This window comes from Anomaloglossus baeobatrachus, chromosome 10, assembly GCF_048569485.1.
Source record: "Anomaloglossus baeobatrachus isolate aAnoBae1 chromosome 10, aAnoBae1.hap1, whole genome shotgun sequence".
Lineage (NCBI taxonomy): Eukaryota > Metazoa > Chordata > Amphibia > Anura > Aromobatidae > Anomaloglossus > Anomaloglossus baeobatrachus.
Genome location: NC_134362.1, coordinates 86,797,001 through 86,818,903, shown reverse-complemented (window position 1 = coordinate 86,818,903; position 21,903 = coordinate 86,797,001). Strand labels below are relative to the sequence as shown.

Sequence of the window (21,903 nt, the reverse complement as noted above, 5' to 3'; positions counted from 1 at the left end):
TGCAGAGCAGGAGTCACTAATCTCCAGAGATGGGGACGGGAATACTGTACTCCCTGATACGGCGCCGACGTCTGGTGAGTTAGCTGTGGTGCCACGCCGGACTGAGTGGGCTAATGCTTGTATTCCCCCTGATTGGTACTTGGCAGATGAATTTGTGTGTTCTGTCACTGAATCCTGTTTTACGACATTGGCTCCCAAGCAACAGGTTGTGAAGAGGGGCAGGAGTTGCCACCGTGTGCCCCTTTGCAGAGTGCCTCAGGAGTGTATCGGCCGGGACGGCCAAGGTTAAAGAGGGGAGGAAATGTAAGACCTGTTAACATTTATATATATATGTTAAAAGACTGTTCGGTGGACTTCCTTGTGTTATGCTGCCACCTGCTGTCAAAACAGAGAACATCGGGCAAAAGTCCTGCTGCTCGAGTGACTTGGTTCAGTCTGGAACAGGAGGAGGAGGAGTCAACATGTGGCTGTGTTTTGCAGAGAGGAGTGTCCTCGAGTGGGCTGTAAGATAGAAGGCCTCAGTCTGCCCTGTTTTCCGAGGTCCAAGTACCTTAGAGTGTTGCGTGGTGTCCCCCCCAAGACACAGATCCAAAGAGGCTGGATGTGGAGCGAGGGGCCAGACAGCACGTGCAAATTACAGATCCAAAGAGGCTGGATGTGGAGAGCGAGGAGCCAGGCAGCACGTGCAAGTTACAGATCCGGGACAAAGACTGAACTTTAGAGGTGTCTGCTGGCGGAATACGGGCCCCAACGGTGACGAGGTACCGCACGCTGAAATCTGCAGTTAAATGTGCACACTACTTTAGTTAGGGACAGATAGGAAAAGACTGCACTGTGTTATACGAGTAAGATAACAAGGACTCTGCGTTTTTTTTTTTGCTTAATAAGGATTTCCTGTGTTTTGCTTTTGGGAGTACAATCTGAGGCTTCCTACCCTTGACAAGTTATTCAAAGTAGTTGTATGTATATTGCATTATCTCTACTGCTGTGCACCTTCCCGCTTTTCTCCCCTTCCTTTCCCGCACTTTTCCTCCATCTGTGTGGTGCAATACATTATTAAATTTGCATTGATTAACCCCTGTGGTTCCGTGCAGTCCTTGCGTATCCCGTTACCTGCAGGTTATTACAGCACCACGGTTGTTTGGTGGAAAAGCCGAGCTAAGATCGAGTAACAGCTTTTGATGATACTCCTGCATAGGTGCGTCCCTTTCTATGGCTGGAATTATGTCACAAAATTTGGACTTGTACCGGGGATCTAATAGTGTGGCAAGCCAGTAGTCATCATCACTTCTAATTTTGACAATACGAGGGTCATGTTGGAGGTAGTGCAGCAAGAAGGCGCTCATGTGTCTTGCGCAGCCATGCGGAACAAGTCCATGCTGTGTTTGTGGCATAGAGGTGCTAACCGTTCTTTCTTCCTCTGACATCTCCCCCCAACCTCTTTCAAAAGAAATTTGACCAAGGTCTCCCTCATCCGCTGAGTCTTCCATATCCATGGACAGTTCGTCCTCCATTTCCTCATGTTCTCCTGCACCTTCCTCAACATTTCGCCTGCTAATATGCGCTCTTGTTGATCTCCGTCTCCCATGGTCCCATGGCTGCCGCGTTGGTGATGATGAACGTCTGGACCTTGGTGATGTTGTTGTGTCTTGCGCATATGAATCCTCCTGTAGTTCCTCCCCTTCCTGTTGTCCCACCCCCTGACTCCGAAAAGTGTTTAGCGTGTGCTCCAGCATGTAAATGACTGGAATTGTCATGCTGATAAGGGCATTGTTAGCGCTAAACATATTCGTCGCCATGTCGAAACTGTGCAGAAGGGTGCATAGGTCCTTGATCTGAGACCACTCCATCAGGGTGATCTTCCCCACCTCTGCATCTCGTTGGCCCAGGCTATACATCATGACGTATTGCACCAGGGCTCGACGGTGCTGCCACAGTCGCTGTAACATGTGGAGAGTCGAATTCCAGCATGTCGGAACATTGCATTTCAGGCGATGAACCGGCAGGCCGAAAGACTTCTGGAGCGATGCAAGTCGCTCAGCAGCGGTGGTTGAACGGCGGAAGTGAGCAGACAGTTTTCGTGCCTTGTTCAGAAGGCCATCTAGGCTGGGATAGTGTGTTAAAAATTGCTGGAGAACAAGGTTCAACATGTACATACAAGGCACGTGTGTCACCTTGCCCAGGCGAAGGGCCGCACCCAGGTTTTCAGCATTGTCACACACGGCCTTACCAGGCTGCAGGTTGAGTGGAGACAACCATTTATTAAACTCAATCTTCAGAGCTGCCCATAACTCAGCCGCTGTGTGACTCTTATTTCCAAGACATTTCAAGCTAAAGACCGCCTGATGCCGTTGCGCTCTGCTGCCAGCATAGTAATGAGGGGTGCGTGATTCCTTCTGCGCAGTTACAACGCTGGTGGCCTGACCAGGCAGGCTTGGGGCGGAGGTGGAGGACCCAGACGAGGTGGAGGAGGCAGAAGCAGTGGCAGAACTTGGACAGACAGAGGATTGACACACAAGTTGTGGGGACGGCAAGACTTGTGCAGCAGACCCTTCACCATCTATCACCATAGTTACCCAGTGCCCAGTCAGCGACATGTAACGTCCCTGTCCATGCTTACTTGTCCAAGTATCGGTGGTGAAATGCACCCGGTCACACACAGAGTTTCTCAAAGAAGCGGGGATGTTGTGTGCGACATGCTGGTGTAGCGCAGGCACACCTTTCTTAGAGAAGTAGTGGCGACTGGGCATCTGGTACTGGGGCACAGCGACAGACATAAGGTCTCTAAAATCCTGTGTGTCCACCCGGCAGAAAGGCAGCATTTCGGTGGCCAAGAGCTTACAGAGGGATAAAGTCAACCTCTTGGCTTTGTCATGGGTCGCAGGAAATGGCCTTTTATTTGTCCACATCTGAGGGACAGAGATCTGGCTGCTGTGTGTAGACGGTGGTGAGTAGGGTGTCCGTGAAAAAATGCTGGTTTGTGAGGAAAGTGCAGGCGTAGACATGATGTTGCCTTCATCCAACTTTGATGCTATCGATGTCTGAGAGAGCTGTACACACGCACTTGTTTCCCCTTCCAAACCAAATGACGACCTACCACAAACTGCCTGTTGCAGTTGCAGTGGTGGAAGTTGTGTGTGGAAAACCAGGTGTGACAGCTGTCCCCACAGTCCTAGAAGATGAAGAGCGCGCGGATGCACTTGAAGGGGCAGGCGGTGGATGGTTCGCTCTGCTAGACCACATTGCAGCACGGTGAGCTTCCCACTGGGACATATGATATTTATTCATGTGACAATTCATGGAAGAAGTTGCCAAACTCCTGAGGTTTTACCCTCTACTAACAGAATCACTACAAATTTTACATATCACATGATTTGGGCGATCTTTTTCTATGTCAAAAAAGGTCCAGGCTAGGCAAGGCTTAGAGGGCATGCGACCTGCTGAGCCACCCTGACTAGTGCTCAGAGGCAGAGTGGTGGCTGAGGATGCAGTTTTAGACGTACTATTAGTGCTACTCCTCTGTCCAGGAAGGTGCAAGGTAACTTCGTCGTCAGTAGCATCCTCCTCCTCCGCCTCTGTTGACCTCCTCGAGTGCCTAACTGTGGGTTGACAGTAGTGGGATCTAGAACTTCCTCATCAAGTGCTGTGATTGCACTCCCCTCACCCTCAAACCGAGTCTCTTCCTGACGTGAACCAATATTTAAGTTGTCATCCCAATCTGGTATCTGCGTCTCATCGTCATCAATATGTTCCTCATTGTCTATAACAACAGGTGTTACAGTTTGTGAATAAGGGTCAACATTATGCTCAGAAACTTGGTCCTCATGGCCTGACTCAGAGTCACAAAGGTTCTGGGCATCACTGCAGACCATTTCCTGGTCTGTACTCACTGTAGCTTGGGAGCAGACCTCTGATTCCCAGGCTATAGTGTGACTGAACAGCTCTGCAGACTCAGCCATCTCAGTTCCACCATACTGTGCAGGGCGGATGGAGACTTCAGAGCTGGGAGAAAGCAAGTGTGATTGGGATGACAACTCAGAGGACTGGTGTTTTTTGGATGCGGTAGTTGAGGTGGCAGAGAGGGCACTTGTTGGACCACTTGAGATCCATTCAAGCATTTTCTTTTTTTGGCCATCATCTACCTTTGTTCCAGTTGTTCATGTCCGTAAAAAAGGGAGCACATTGGATTGTCCACGGTAAGTAGTAGACATCTTACTTTTGCTGGAAGATGGTCTATCTTCAGCAGATGTTATTGCAGCTTTGCCACCTTCCCCATGGACAAACCCTTTTTTTCCTTTTCCAACACGCCTCTTCCCGTTTCCACCAGCATCTGTCATTTTGCCACTCATTTTGATTGCAACAAGATTGTGCACTTAAAATGTGGTAGTAAAAATTGAGAGGTGGTGTAGATTGCAGCGATGGTCTAACTTTATTAACAGCAGAATAAACAACAATAACTATCCCTGACAATGCAACTACGACCCTTAAACTGGCAGCATAGTTTGCTAGTATAATGGCTTAGTAACAATGAGCTTGAGTGTGCAATGCAGTGGTGCTGCAAATAGCTTTGCACCAGTGGGACACTAATGGAAGTCCAACAGCCACTTTTAGGATGCCACTAAGTTTACTCAGTGTTTGCTAGTATAATGGCTTAGTAACAATGAGTTTGAGTGTGCAATGCAGTGGTGCTGCAAATAGCTTTGCACCAGTGGGACACTAATGGAAGTCCAACAGAGGATGCCACTAAGTTTACTCAGTGTTTGCTAGTATAATGGCTTAGTAACAATGAGTTTGAGTGTGCAATGCAGAGGTGCTGCAAATTGATTTGCACTAGTGGGACACTAATGGAAGTCCAACAGCCACTTTTAGGATGCCACTAAGTTTACTCAGTGTTTGCTAGTATAATGGCTTAGTAACAATGAGCTTGAGTGTGCAAAGGGCAGGAGGGTACAGTGGCAGGGTTTTGGGTCAGTGTACAGGAAAGGAAGCCTAACTTTCTATCCCTCCTAATGGGGAAATGCAGTGAGGAAGTCCCTGACCTTAGCTACACAGACGCTGTTATCTGTAGCTGTTAAAATCTGTTTCCACGGATCTGACTGTCACCTATGGCTCTGAGCCTGCTGTTATTGTCCCTTACAAAGGCTAATAGAAACTTTATTCTGTATAGCGCTGTGTGTAGAGCGTACATAGCAGTATCAGAGACAGGAGCGGTGACTGACACCCAGACGCAGAAGAGATAATGGCGTCCGGACGGGCAGATACCCGTTTTTATTATGCAGGGACATGTGCCATGGACATCCTATCACACATGTCGTTACTTTTCTGGCTAAAAGCCCACTTAGCTGTGTGTGTGTCTGGGATTGGCTGACATGCTGCCCCCCCCCACTACACGCGCGCGCTTAGGGAAGGAAGACAAGGGAAAAAAAACACTATACGCTGAAATTTCATAATAGTGTGAGTCACAGAGTGACTTACACTATTACAGCGGAAAGCCAGCTAGTAATTAGCTTGGCTTTTTGCTGCTAGAACCGTTCTCGAACGTTACTAGAACTGTCGAGCTTTAGCAAAAAGCTCGAGTTCTAGTTCGATTTAGAATAGCCCCCAAAATCACTCAAACCGTGAACTGGAGAACCACGAACCGCGAACCGTGCTCAACTCTACTCCTAAAACTCACCTGATGCTGATCCCTGCACTCCTTAATATCCCTAGTTGGATTATTCCCCCATGCACCGACACGTGCCTGGTCCTTGCTGTCTCCTAACTCCTCTTCACTAGTGAAGGCCAGTGAGATGCTAGTCTTGCCGCTGCAATAAGACAACATGAGGAAGGAAAGATACTGTAGGTAGGGAAAAACACAACAAATAACACTCCACAGCTTCTCCAGCAGGAACTTCTCAGCTGCAACAGAAGTGAAACCTCAGATTCACCAGAGACTGGCTCCTTCAAAGTCAACAGCATAGGTATGAGCTAAAGCCAGCATTGAGAGGAGTGAGGAGCAGATATTTATAGCAGAAGGGAGTGGCTGCAGTTAAGGTTATAGCTACCTCTTAGATCATTGAAATGCACCTTAACCCTTCAGTACAAGAAGGAAATAAATACACCCTAACTAAAGTTAACACTAGAACTACTGGACTCGTGACACCTATAAAGAAATACATGGTGCAAAGTAGTCAAAATGACTACCTCAGTAGTTCTAGTGTTAAATAACAAGTAGGCACAAATGAGGATCTCTGATCAATAATAAGCTCTGACCTTCTGATCCCAGATCCCCCCGATATCGCATTAGGCTGTGACCAACTCATGACATTTACATCTGATCATAGGGTGTTTGTTGTGAATACATTTGAATTAGATTCCAGTTTGGGGCTCCCTCTTGTGGTTAGTGCTGGTAATGCAGCTGATTAGTTAAGTGGGAACTGGACAGCTGAGTAGGGTTTGCAATCAGGCCATTTGGTTTGGGCCTATATAACTATGTAGCTTTCTTTTGTTCCATGCCAGTACTCAATTGTATTTCCTGTGTTCTAAGGACTTCCTGAAACCAGCCCTGTTCTCTGTGTCTACCAGAACTCCTCTCAGATAAGTTGGTCTTGTACCTTTGCTTATAGTTTTTCACTTTCTTGTGATTTTTCCTGTGTGGAGTTCCTGGTGGAATTGGATTATTCCCTGCTGGGAGTATCTGTGTACCTAGCTCCATGTTCCGTTATGTATTGTGTTTTGTCATGCTTGGTACAATATTCAGTCCCCTCTCTATATAAATGTTTTTCTAACACCAGAGTACTGATATAGCAGGGGAGAGCCTGTTCAGGCTCAGTATTTTTCCATGTCAGGTGTGCTGGTATTTATTAGGGCTTTTACGGTTGCAGTCAGTGCTCTTTCCTATTCTTTCCAATGCAGATAGTTTTGGGCCTCATCTTTGCTGACTCTGTTCTCTAGCTACGTATAGTGTTTTCCTATATCACCGTAATCTTTACATGTGGGGGGCTATCTATATCTTTGGGGATTACTCCGAGGCAGATTAGCTTTTTTACATTTCTCTCTGTTAGAGTATTTAGTTCTCCGGCTGTGTCGAGACCACTAGGTCCTCGTAGGCTCGTCCCACGGCTACTTCTAGTCGTTGTGTCAGTATTAGGTCTGCAGTCTGTTAAGGTTTCAGCCTCTCTAGTTTTTTTCTGGGTTTCCGAGTTATTGCTCTTTTTCTGATCCTCCTCGGTCACTGGATCACAACAGGTGTCCTTGACACTGGTGTAGAGTCTAATTAGAAGCTCTTATACATTTCAATAAGCTCTGCAGCTGTGAGAGTGCTACATTATTAGGACAGGAATGTTTCCATTACCCAAAAATGTCTACTATTTCAAATCAGATTTATATGTAAGCCATGCAAACAATGCCCTGGAACAATTTCTAAGAAGGAGATGTTTTGTCTTCTCTGTGGTTCTGAGTTAATTCCGCATAGTCTTAGCCCAAGTTTACACGATCATAGAAAAAAATTGTCTGAATTTCATCTAGAAAAAAGGGACCATCTTTCATTTGTATTGTCATCCATATGCCTTTTAATACATCAGCAGTTAATTTTACAAGAACAAATACAATTTCCTATTTTAATAATTGCAATGTATCCACAAATATTGGATTTTAAACAGATGATTTGTACAGAATCCGATTTTCGTTTTGCACTCCCATAGACTTCGGAATAGACTAGAGCATACTGCAATTTTTTTTTAAATTGGACTTTCGGAACATGTGAAAAAACAGTTAACGATTGTCCAAGTGCTGTCCACATGAGATCAGTTTTCATAGATAAATCTCGTAAAGATAGCTTTAGAAAGATAGGCTTTGTACTGCAAAAAAGACCATATAGTCCAAATCTTCTAATGTCTTAAAATCTTATGCATGGATATACTTACTGATATAATTTTCTAAGGCTATATGATAAAAGTAGCAAAACAATAGACAGTGATCCAACACTACTAGGGTTTACCTTCACAATTCTGGTGGCAGTCGTCAAGCAGCTCCAATCCCTTTGTTCCACACGTATGAGGAGGTGCACGCTCAAATAGAAGCCAATGTCCAAGGAAATCACCACGAGGAAAGAAAGAGCAGCTCCACTCCAAAACCAGTGAAAACTGAATTTTATTCCAAAAAAGGTGTGGGTAAAATAGGCAGTGGCAAAGCCGGGTGCATGGCTCCGTAGAAGCGCATGTTGAGCGCAAAATAGCCGTAGTCCTGGGGGAGCCCGCACCAGGCTTCGCCACTGCCTAGTTTATACACACCTTTTTAATTCAAGCAACCCTTTCACTAAAATAATATTTCCTAACATTGATTCATTTTTTTTCAACTAATTTTAGTTTGTATTGATAAAATATTAACATACAAGAGCTTAGTTAAGACACAATATAGAAAACCTTTACCATAATAGAGGAGCATATTGTATGCAGTGGAAATACTCTTCTGTACCTTTTTAAATAGATTTTTTTCTATTGATTGAAGAATTAATAAAAAAATATGTTTTGTTAATAAATAATAAATGAAATGTAATTTTTTAATGAGCAGTAATTTTTTGTTAACCAGTCTTTCCTTTCTTACAAATGTTACTAATCTGATTTATATCATTTAAATTGCTGCCATCTCATAACTGTGACTAACGAAGACTTCTGAAGATCAAAGAGCAGAGGAAATGAATTCCCACAAGAAACAACCAATTATTTTCTTTGTCTATTATGTGTGAGCCCACTTTGCTTTTTCATGACAGACCCATTCCTGTTACTGACACTGCTGCTTGCTTCTGGATATATAGTGTTGGTGTAGGAAATTAGGGTTTTTGTCCTAATGGGGTGTACTTATCTAGTGCTGGCAGCCTGCCTGATCCAATAGTACAGGTAAGTACCCAGCATAAAGCGAAAGGGAAGGGAAACCCTGTTACTAGGGAAAGGCGAGATGGTGACCCATGACCAAACTTACAGCTAATTCCTGGGGTCCTCACCACCCTAGATAGGTTTCGCACTTATGCGCTCAGCAGGATACCTGACTCTAGGCTGACCCTGCATCTGGGCTCTAAGGTAGTGAGCTGATGGGACGAGATCTTGCTCAACCCCACTGAGAGCTAAAGGATACACAGGGAAAACAAACAAGGGAAGGAAGCAACAGCTTATCGCCAGATGCCTCAGGACGAGGAACTGCAAACAACAACCAGGTTACACAAGAAGAATGCGAGCTGACTGCTTGCACTGCAGATTTATAAAGTGTAGAGAACTTATCACGAGCACTGAGTATGGAGAAATGAGGGTGTATATAGACACCAAGGAAGTGATGATGAAAATCAGCTGAAAGGGTGAGGAACTCAGCAGGATCCCAAATGGAAAGGGATGAAAACATGACAGAGGAGATACATAGGATGCCAAATACATCAAACAGGAATGATGGTTGTCAGTGAGCAGTTTGTGCAGCAAAATGCTGTGACCTTCTATTGACAGACAACTCATGACCGACTGTCTCACACCCATGACAAGTATGAGCATCACCAAATAGGCTGTAAGATGGCATGGTGCACTACATATATCATGTACATTTAGATTACTAAGTAGCCACCCCATTGATTGTAGTTTAGATGTGTGAGTGATCATCAATATTTTGCACCAGTGCTGCGTAGAACATGTATCACTACAGTCTGTCTGCATCCTGTTGTTTATTGGTATCGTGACAAGGTATTGGTAGGTAGAGCTTTTTGTAATGTTTTTTTTTCATTATGATCTTTTTTTTTCAGTTAGTTCTTCTGGATATGTAACAGCAGATATGTCTGTATGCAGGAGTTTTCCAGATGTAGAATATTGATGGAAAGGAAAAGCCATCAATTTTCTGACCCCAGGAAACCTATTTAAGAGCCAAATGCACATAGAAAGGAGGTTTGGGGCAGATAATTAGGTGGTGGTCTCTTTCTCCTTTTTAGGTGGAAACTTTTTTCCAGTCATTAAAGAAAGATTCTGGTTTGAATTCAAAGCGTTATTCATGCTTTGTGGTCAATATAGATGAAAGAAAGTTGCACAAGTAAACCAACACTAAAGGGGTCTTTACACGCAACGACATCGCTAACGAGATGTTGTTGGGGTCACAGAATTCGTGACGCACATCCGGCCTCGTTAGCGACGTTGTTGCGTGTGAAATGCACGAATGACCGTTAACGATCAAAATAACTCACCTAATCGTTGATTGTTGACACGTCGTTCTAATCCCAATTATCGTTATATGTTGCAGGACGCAGGTTGTTCGTCGTTCCTGTGGCAGCACACATTGCTATGAGTGACACCGCAGGAATGAGGAACATCACCGTACCTGCAGCCGCCTGCAATGAGGAAGGAAGGTTGGTGGGCGGGATGTTCCGCCCGCTCATCTCCACCCCTTCGCCTCTATTGGGCGGCCGCTTAGTGATGCCGCTGTGACGCTGAACGAACCACCCCCTTAGAAAGGAGGCGGTTCGCCAGCCACATCGACGTCGCTAGGCAGGTAAGTATGTGTGACTGGTCCGAGCGATGTTGTGCGCCACGGGCAGTGATGTCGCTGTGTGTAAAGTGGCCTTTAGGTGTAAAAAGTGAATTGTATATACAGTACAGACCAAAAGTTTGGACACACCCTCTCATTCAAAGAGTTTTCTTTATTTTCATGACTCTGAAAATTGTAGATTCACATTGAAGGCATCAAAACTATGAATTAACACATGTAGACCTTTCCCTGGTTACCCGATATTTACCTTCATTACCAGCCTCCGCCGCTCTCGCTGCCAGTGCCGGCTCCTGCTCTCTGCACATGTAGCTGCAGTACACATCGGGTAATTAACCCGATGTGTACTGTAGCTAGGAGTGCAGGGAGCCAGCGCTAAGCGCGGCTCCCTGCTCTCTGCACATGTAGCACAGTGACGCGTGTCGTTATGATTGCTGCTGCTTCTGCTGTGTTTGACAGCTAAGCAGCGATCATAACAGCGACTTACAAGGTCGCTGTTGCATCACAGAAAATGGTGACGTAACAGCGACGTCGTTGTCGCTATGTGTGAACCCAGCTTTAGGTCAAATCTCCAACCTTCTGTGCCGTTGCAAAAAGGTTCGTTAAATTTCTGTTTTCTGCAAGTTGATAAGTTGTCTCCTGATATACCTGTTTTAATGAACTCGTCCACCTGTCTGCTGTCTGCTCTGCCCTTCTCCAGTCTGCCGCATGACCAAACTCCACCTGCCTTTACCCACGCTCTGTGCAACGTTATCTGACTATCTCTTTGGTATCATGTCCTGGTGTATATTGCCTATTTTCTTGGAGCCCATTCTGTATACTTCTCTGTGAAATCTCTGTGGGAAAGTCCGCATCTTGGTTTAGCCTACAACAAATCTATTAGTGACCACATGGGTTCCATATCACCAGTAGGCCATTGTCACATGGGCACATCATTTATTATGGAGCCCCACAACTAAGTGAGGCAATTTCCACACAGATGTGATATACATATAGTAATGTATATGGAAGAAGGGAGAAGGCTGTGGATGATATAATAGGGCCCAATTGCAAACATTACCATGGAGTCTTTTACCTGTTATATCCTGCTGTGTGCATTATTATTTACATGTGACATCACTTTTTGCATTATTATTGTGTTAGGATATCACTATATTATCACTGCACCATTACATCATTGTGTATATTATACTGGCACAGTAACATCATCATTTGTGTTCCCACTCTGTGATGTCACTGTACCATTACATCATTGTGTATATTATAATATATATTATATTGTGTATATTATACTAGCACAGTGACATCATCATTTGTATCCACCATGTGTGACGTCACTGTGTGCATGATGACATCCTGTGTTATTAATCATGTTATGAGATAATAGAATACATTATTTACTATTGTGCTAGTATATCACTTTATGACTTTTTCAACCTTTCTAGTATTTACATGCGTTATTTGATGGCCACAATCAGATAAAAACATTATTTTATTCCAAATGTCTCATAGTTGCATTGTACAAGAAATAATAGCTGTTCTTATTTGCTTCATCAAGTCTTCAAACATTTTGTAATACTTTTACCTTTTGCCTTTGTCGAACATAGCGGACATATTAGTATACAAAGTAATGAAGCCAGCAAAAGTAATGTAAGCAATACAAGGTGATATCTGATCTACTACAAAGGTAAAGCAAAGATCACAATCCAAGTGCTGCTGCCAGAATCATTTTGTGTTCCTGCTCATTAAGCAATCTCAGTTCCAGGAACAATGGTAACAAAGACATGAATGAAAACAGAGGAACACATGTAGATTGTAATCATTCACATGAATCTACAGTGTGGAAACTGTCAACAAGTAGGCTTCATAAAAGAATGTCAGCTGATGGCTGTAGACACAGGACAGATACCCCAAGGGACAGAGTGTTTTTGTATTTTTAGTAAAGCAAAATGACTGATTCCATAGTCAGTGTCATGATAGGTCTTGATTGAACACACAGTGGTATATTGGACCAGATATAACCATTTTTACTACACCGCGGAGTGCTCCCTTCTCCCTAATATCTCCTTAGTGGTAAGCATATCACGTTCTACACGATTCATGAGCTTGTATAAAATTTATGATCAATTAGTCTATTTCACTGGCCAATAAAATAGTAATATATGAGCATGTCTAGCAGTTAACTTTGGGATGCAGTGAAGTGCGGCCCAGGGGAATAGCATTCCTTTGTGGAGCTTAGTTTTGCGTGGTGCAGCATTTCGAACCACATGTGTTAGGCAGTAATCTCCAACCTGTGACACTCCAGCTGTTACAGAACTACAACTCCTACCAAGCCCTGACATCCTAGGGAAATTGGGACCTGTTAGTCTACCAGAGGTGGCCACCCGCTAACTAGAGATCACTGGTGTATTGGATAAATGTGACTCTACCTATATTCTACTGGTTAGGACTGATTTAAAAAAAGAGCCAATTAGATGAACCCTTGGGCTGCTATGTGCTTTCTAAAATCAGATTGCTTTAGATGATGGTGACAACATCAGGCAAACTTGGCCAAATACCAGGTTCACTGGGCTGAGGGCCCATGGAGATCAGAGCAGATGCTCTCTACACTTGATATGATAACATTGGGTTTGTCAGGGGCCTGCTGTAAGTTTATCATCTGTTGGGCCTGCTAATATCTGTGTACAGCTATCCCTTTAAAAAGGTGTCTAGGAGGCCCATTGCCCTTGCCAGTAGCGTAACTATACTGGGTGCAGGTGCTGTCATTACGTCTTATTAGAGACCATAGGTAAACGCTATTAAAATAAAAAGGTTTTCCCATGAACAAAGTTCATTTTAATCAATAGATATTGAAATAATAATAACTTCCACAATTGGATGTGATTAAGAAAATGTTCCTGTGGTGAGATATTCTTATAAATGCGTCCCTGCTATGTTCTGTGGAATGGCCATGTCTGACCGTACAGGGACATGATCTGATCATACCACATCTTCTGGGCGGGGGGATGCAAAAGAGTACACAAATATACTTGTATTCCAAATAATTTTTTCTATGAGGTAAAACATTTTTTAAGAGCACACAGGAAATTTTTTACCTCACAAAAAGAGTCAGCTTTGATCCCGTGCTGTAATGTCTGTGTACTTTTTTACTTCCTCTCCTGCCCAGGAGCTGTGGTATGATGAGACCATGTTCCTGTACAGTCAGACACGGCCATTACACAGTACATAGCAGGTGCACATATATAGGATTATCTCAGCTCAAGAACATTTTGTTTGATCCCATCCAATTGGGGAAATTATTATGCCAAGAGCTATTAATTAAAATGATCTTTAACTTTGAGGGAAAAGCTCTTTAAGGATCTGTGATAATTGGGGACCTGTTGGAGATTTTGCATTGGGGGCCATGAGCTATAAGTTACTGCTCTGACCCTCACCATATTTTATTATAGATTATTCTTCCATCGACCACCCCATTTAGTGTTTCCATACTTGGCAGATGTGTGAACAGTGGAGACATATGCACAAATATATGAAGGAAATGCATAAATAGCAATTGCTTTACATAAATCATTTACTTACTTTCTAGGTACATGACAAAAAAGTGAGAAATATGGCTGCAGGGATCTTCACAAAGCTTCCATAGTCTTGATTCCCAACTACAGGCTGCAAATGGGACTCAGACTAAAGATCATTGGAGCTGACGAGTAGGGAGGGAAAAATGAGGGAATTTTATCTCCTACTGTTAGACAGTTGTATACTGTTACAAGAGATTTGCTACCCATCCATATACAAGATATTCATGGCCAGTATATTCTGCAGAGGATATCCAAACCTGTAAACAGCCCCAGTAGATGACTGATACTGATGTCACCACAATTACTCATGAACCATATATATCACTCCAGTTTAATGAACTGTTGTCACAGCATAGAAAGAATGTTTGACTCTTCTGCTTTTTCCAGATACTCCACCAAATTTGCACATGCTTCTGTCTTCTATTGCAGCTCAATCCCATTCAATTGAAGAAAGCTGGGCTGCAGTACCAGACAAATCCCACGGGCAAGAGTGGTGCTGTTTCGTGGAAATAAAGTATAATTTTTAACTCTAGATAGTTAAACCGCCATATATGATGCATAATAATTAGTGATGAGCGGTCACTACCATGCTCGGTACTTATTAAAACCAGTTGCATGCTTGGATGGGTACCTACCACTCCATTCCCCAAATAAAATGGATGTAAATGGGGGGCACAAGAATTTTTCTAGGAAATATTTTGGAAAAATGCTTGAGTTCACCAGAAATCTTTCAGAAAAATCCTTGAGTTCCCCATTGACTTCCATTATACTTGGTACTCGAGTTGTGCCTGTCCGGGCATCCAACTTCTTGTTACGAGTACCGGGCAACCGAGCATGGTAAGCATGGTAGTGCCGGCTAATCACTAATGCTAATGTGCATTAATAATTACAAACATCTTAAGGATTTATACATACAGTAAAAAGCTTTAAGGTTCTGTAATACAATCCTCCTTATATACAGCATACACATTTACACCGATTTAGCAATACTGATAAAATAAATAAACTATACTGGTGTAAGTAGTATCTATAATAATACAAAACATGTTATTATTCTGTTCATATAGTTCTTCTATATAAGTTAACTAAATAAATGCTGGGAGGACGATAGGTCCCAAGATGCCACGGTTCTGCCAGCATTTGTAAGGATCAACCAAAATGTTGACATAGAAGGCGACTATTTAAATATTAAAAAGAATGCATGGCTGGATTTTACAATGCATTTTACTACTTCCCCGCAGCTGTAACCCTTTTTTACCCCGGAGGGTCTGCAGATTACTGCACAGCAGCTCTTACTGTAGCTTAATGAGTCAGTTGGCTGGTGGTCATCCATGGTTGCGGCATGGTGTCTCTTCGTAAAGGGGGGAAGTCATTTTTTAGCTTGCGAGTCATAACCATATTTACAGGATAAGTTGGTCCTGTCTCAGCTTTTGCTAAAACCCCAGCATTACCCATAGCTACATTTATTTTAGAAAATAATATTTTAGAGGATGGGAACTTGCATAAATTAGTGACCATGAACTCCAGATTTTCAAACCTTCAGGTAGTCACTTTTCAGTCTGCTTAGTCTAGCACCATGACTCCGAATAGTTAAAGAGAGAAGTTCATGTTTATCCCTTAGCCCCAGGGAGACGTCTAAAGTTTCCTTTAGAACAGCTCTTGTGTGGATCATCATATCCACAAAGTCGTCATTTAACCCCTTCAACTCGTTCTTCTCATTCTCCTGGCTCTGCCTAAACTTTAACTCGAGTTCTGCTAAAGACGTGTCCGAGTTGGAGAAGGCTTCGCTTATCTGTGATGACTCCCTTCCAAGATACTTTCCGTAACTTTCCTCGCCATCCAAGTCGTAAGATATGCTTTTACCAATGCTTTCAAGAACTCTTTCCGCATCTTCAATCTGTCTTTTAATGACTATGAATTCCTCCTTTAAGGAGAGAGATTGTCCATCCCCTGGACAGGATCTTTCATCCGTCACTCTGAAGAGCATCTGACACTTCTCAGGGTCGTCATTCTCCTCATAGTCCCCGTCAGGAACAAAGTAATGGTGCAAAGTCCCGTTAGACATTTCTGGTTGGAGGGGTCCATTGTAATAACCGTAGCACAGGTTGCACAATATTCCAAAGCATAGAAGATGAAATCCAATCATTCTAGCTTTCACGTCTCACCAGCACCAGAAGCAAGGTATGAAATTTGTGAATCTGTGTGGTGTCACTGGAGTAAAACCTTAATAGCTCCCATGCAAATCTCAAGCTCGAATATTCCCTCCAGACGTCTGGATCCACTCTTTCATTCCACAAGCTGATAATATTTACAAGCCAAGAAATATTGTCCTGTGGTCTCCAGATCTCCAGCACCTTCACAGTCTAAATCTGCTTGCATTCAATCCTTCTTGGTTTGCATCAGTCTGTGCTGCAGAGGAGTGCTCATATGTAAATCCTACAGACTGGAGTGCCTTCTTAAGGAGAACCAGGAGTAAGACACAGCTTGTCTGTAGTGAGCAAGATTTGTCTCTTCTTCTGGATGCTACTACACTATTTCAACATCTGGGCTGCTGTTAGTGAGGTTTTTTTCTTTTTGGCTAATGACATGCCTTAGCAGAGGTATCTGTTCTCAAATTACAGCATGATTTCGTCACTGTAGGAGCCAAGAAAAAAAAGGTCCTGCAGAAGAATCCTTTCTGTAGGTCCCAGTTATTAAAGCTCTTTAAGCATTTCTTCCTTCCTGCTGTGCATAAAAATATGGCAGATAAAGCATCTCACATCCACCAATGGATTTGGACACCGACGAAGCATTACGTCTGCAATGAAAGAGTTACCAAGGGAAGCACGTGTGGAACTATAAATAAGCACGAGCCATTACTGGTGCCGAGCTCCAAGACGGAATTTCAAAGCTGTTTTCCAGTTCTTTGCTGGGACAAAAACAATATTTATATTACAAGAGAATATTACCCAGTGCATTTCTCCGGAATATCATCAGTACAAAGAATATGGAAAACCATAGAGTGTCATTTATTTTAGGATCAACTATTCAGTGCTGGAATGACACATGGTCACAACAAAAAGTAGATCCTTAGGGGACCAAAAGAAAGTAGACAGGTCAAGAGACTAAAATAGAGAAGTATGTACACGACTATAGAAGGTACAGACACCAGGATACACTATGCTCATAACACTATGGTGTGTCGGAAAACTTGGCATTCTCTAGTGACATTAAACTGCTGTCACATTCTTTCCAACTACAATTGAAACTGCACCTCTGCCTATGGGTTTTGACTTAAAAGGGTATTCCAATCTCCAAGATCCTATCCAAATATGTAGAAGGTGTAATAATAATAATATTAGCAAATACCTCCAATTAGAAATGTAGTATAGCTCTTCTGATTCACTATCCCTTACCTCATATTCAGGACTTTACACGCCCCCATGTCCACGTCTGTGATTGGTTTCAGTCAGTTTGCTGTATAGTAGTGTAAAAAGAAATGACTAATTAAAAAAAAATGACTTAGGCTCCTGCCATATTTTGATAGCCAGCTCGGGTAAATCAGCTGCAGGCTGCAGCCACCACCTGTGAGCTTGGCTGGATATCAAAACAGAGGGGGAAAAAAAACATAGGGTCCCTCCATTTTTTATATCCAGCCAAGGGTAAAGCAGACAGGTCTGGGCTGGAATTATCAGGATGGGAGGAGCTTTGGATATTGCCCCCCAGCCAAAAAATACCAACCCTAAGCTGCCCCGAATTTGCACGTCACATCAGATTTGTCAATCATGACGCAGGGAAATTGGGATAATATAAGGGGTTTATGACAGATGTGATTTATCAGCTGCCATCAAACCCTAGATTAGTAATGGGAGGCATCTATAAGACACCCATTACTAATCCTGTAAGTGAAAAAAAAACACAAACACTGAAAAAATCCTTTATTTGAAATTTAATACACACACCCTCTTTCCCCCCTTTATTAATCCTCAAAACACCATGGCCGAGCTGTTGTAATCCATATGAAGTCCCACTATGTTCCTCAGGTCTGCTACAATTGAAGCCTGCAGAGAGAGAAAACATCTGCTATCAGCAGGCTCTGGGAAAAACTGACAGCAACAGGGGGACACAGCCCTGAGCAGGTGATGTCACTCAGTTCAGCGGAGGTCACATTGGGGGCTCCCTCTCTGCCCTCAGTGAAAGTCGAAGCCGCTGCTAGACTGTTGGGTTGTGGGTCACAGTCATGACCCTCAATCCGACAGTCCGGCAGCACTTTCACTGAAAGCATCGGTAAGCCTGGGTGTGACCTCCGATAAACTGAGTGGCATCACCTGCTCACAGCCTGGGTCCTCCTACTGCTGCCAGTGTTACCCTGAACTTGTGGAGAGCAGACATGTTTCCTCTCTGCAGACACTGGATGTAGCAGAGCTGAGGATCATCATGGGACTTCATATGAATTACATCAGATCTGCAAGGGTGTTTTTTGGGGGGGGGGTAATACAGGAGTGAAAGGGGGAAGTGTGCATTTTATTTGAATTAAAGTATTTTTCTGTGCATGTTTTTTATTTCTTTTCACTTGCAGGATTAGCAAAGGGGGTGTCTCACAGATGCCTCCCATTACTATTTAGGGCTTGATGGCAGATGATAAATCACAGCTATCATTAACCCCTTATATCACTCTGATTGCCACCACACCAGGTCAACAGGGATGAGTTGGGTAAAGTGCCAACATTGGCAATGTGATGTGCCAATTCTGTGCAGCTGCGGGCTGGTATTTGTAGGTTCGGCGTATGTATGTATGTATGGTTCCTCCCATCCTGATAATAACAGCCTAGACCTGTGTGGTTTACCATAGCTGGATATAAAAATGGGGGGACCCTACTTCTTTCCTCCCTCTGTTTTGATATCTAGCCACAGTAAAGCTCACAGGTGGGGGCTGCAACCTGCAACTGTTGGTTTACCTTCGCTGGCTATCAAAATATAATGGGAGCCTATGTAATTTTTTTAAATTATTTATTTCCTTCGGGAATCATCGAGAAACACGGTATGTATAATTATCTTGCTCTTACTACCATTTAACTTCTATTTGTAACCCACATCATTTTTTATAGTGATTTCCCTGGCCAATCACAGCCATGCCACAACATGGCATGGCTGTGATGGCTCCTAAAATGCCCACAGCCTAAGAGCTGCTCTGCAACCTTTCAACAACCTTGAACAGGAGGTGGACATACAGTCAAAAGTCTATGTTTGGTGTTCAGCACCAAGCACAAGGTGTTCGGTATGGATACCAAACTTTACAGTTTGTGTTCGCTCATCCCTAGTGACTAGTCCAAGAAGCCAGTCCCCAGTAGCTTTTTTCTGCTTTCCCTGGGTGACATGTCTCTCCATATGTATAAAGAAAGGCCTGTAACTCAAAGTGAGCAGGGTTGAGAAAAGCCACTGAAGGGACCAACCTCTTGGACCAGTCACCTAAGCAACATGATCCCTGGCCAACTTCTAAAGACATGCCTTACCCTTAAACACCACACTATTTCATAATAAAACATATACCCATGACAAGAGTTTGATGTCCTGTGCAACACCCTACTATTCTGTAGTCTGCAGGCCTAAAGCTACCTGCATCCAACAGAACAGAGGGTGACAGGGTAGGAAGGCCAAGGCTCTCTGCTTTGTCACAGGATATTGTCTGTCTGGTTGTGCATGTGTGTCGCCAGTGGATAAGGGGATACTCAGAACCGGGCCAAGGGGTCACTTCTGGAAAGGTGATCATGGTGTTGTGACCCCGTCTGTGATCCCTCGTTCCACAATAAAAAGGGGTTATGTACGTGACGCCACCCGTGGAATGTGATCAGAGATGACCACCGCTGCTGCAGAACCTCCGGGGGTGATGAAAGGCAGCTTGAGATGGGACGGCTCCCCACGGGCAGAGCCTTCTCCCCGGGGCAGGGTGATAGTCTATGGGGAGGTGCAGGACATGAGCACAATAAACAAGCAGACTCATGGTTTTGCAGTTTCTTTGTCCTTTACTGATGATGGTTTTCAGCAGAGTACTGTCCACAGAGTCTGTGAAGGGTTCAGGGTTTCTCCCACCCAGCCAGGTCGTTTTGGCTCCCTTTTCTGCACTGTGCTTGTATGGCCCTGCTGCTGTATAAACTAGGCAGCCAGCCCTGTTCCTCCCGAGTACCGACCTGACAGGCAACTTGAGTCCTTACTTGTATGTTCCTGAACTCTCCTGTGTGTTGCTGTGTCTGTGGTACAGGTGAAAGATCTGGAATCTTCACTTCTCCAGTGTTAGCTGTGCTGTGTGTAATCTGCTTAGCCTCGGATCCAGCATCCATTCTGTGCACTCCACTGGGGTGAGTTCAGCAATGCTCTTTCTCCCAGGTATGTTCCTCTGATTAATCTGTCTCCTTTCCTCAGACCCTCGGCTTAGGCCTGGAATTGGTCAGTGGAACCTGTGGTGAGCTAAAGCCAACTCCAAGCTGCAGAGATCCTTCTTCTTCAGTCCTCTTCACTGACTGCACAAACAAACTGAACTGACCACTCCCTCTCCACACCAGAATATACAGGGAAGCACTTGGTCTCCCACTTCTGGCCAGGAGGTGCTAGTGTTGTGTGGGGAGTTAACCCTTTGTGTTGTTACTGTGGCAACCCTGGGGTGCTACATTCCCCCTTAGTGAAGAACAGTACTCCGGGACTGTGAAAGAAACAAACAAGTTATCAACAACAATTATATATATACAGAGTCTCAAAAGGAAAAATACAAAAACCCAAAAAGTTCAACAAGAGTCCAAAATGTTCAAAAAGCAGTCTCTCCAAGGCTTAGTCTATTGCCTCCGGAGCTGATGAAGGTACGGACTCAGTCTATACCACAACCAGTCCTGTGGTAGGTATGGGCCACATTTAATAAAAAGGAAATTGTTCAAGAATATGTAAGTGTTCATACAGAATAGTCTCTGTAGGTACTGGGCTTACGGGTCTCAACGTTGCAATTATATAAACATTTCAATAACCAAACGCTTCTTACAGGTGTCTCTACTCTGGTCATAAGTGCAGTAGGCCTCACGGCCCTCGGGCCACCACCCATGTGATGAAGTTGTAACTCTCCGTGCTGCCACCTTAGACCACTCTTCTCTCACCCTTTTCTGTACACTAAACTGTTACGGTTTCTCATGTAAACATTATAACATATATACATTTTATATTCAATTTCACATTAGTCTTTATATCTTGCTGGTATCTGACCCTGAGTACTACGCTGTGACCTGCGTACTGCTGGTGTACTGGGTGTACTTAGCATAATGGTGTGAGTGGAAGTGTACCTATTTGGTGTTTCTGGTAATTGTGAGGATGGGGGACTGACTGTAGGACTGGCAAGCTCACTGGGACCAGGAATCTGTTCTTCCTCTACGGGTTCAACGTCCAGTTCTTCTTGTCTTGGGACTTCTTGTGGTATGGATTCTGATGCTGGTTCCACCACTTGAGGGAAGGCGATCATTAGAACTACTACTGCTCCACAGTAATTTGGCCATGTTTTTGGTAAATCTCCTAAGACTGTATGGAACACGTCTTCTTCCTTCTTGACAGGTTGTACCTGTATGGGTAAGGTGACTTCTGGGGTCTTCATGGTTTCAGGACACGGTTTGAGTTGATCTCTTGACATGACAGCTGATGTCCTTCCTTCATCCTTACTGATGAGACACACTTTGGGATTATCCATACTTGATGGTAAGACTGGTTTCCCACTGATTATCCAATTTGTTCGTGTGTCATTTCCTCTTGAGAACTTGGTCACCAGGTTGCAATGGGGTTTCTAGATCATGCTGGTTAAAGGTTCCCTCCTGTCTACCCCTAGCTT

The 21,903-nt window shown here is 43.8% G+C and overlaps 1 protein-coding gene across 1 annotated transcript; it reads right to left on the bottom strand.

The window, feature by feature from the left end:
* Nucleotides 1-11,965: 11,965 nt before the first annotated feature.
* Nucleotides 11,966-16,737, bottom strand: FIBIN (fin bud initiation factor homolog). The gene has a single exon (XM_075325495.1). It carries the CDS (start codon nucleotides 16,210-16,212, stop codon nucleotides 15,598-15,600), a length of 615 nt encoding a protein of 204 aa, XP_075181610.1. The 5' UTR covers nucleotides 16,213-16,737; the 3' UTR covers nucleotides 11,966-15,597.
* Nucleotides 16,738-21,903: the final 5,166 nt, after the last annotated feature.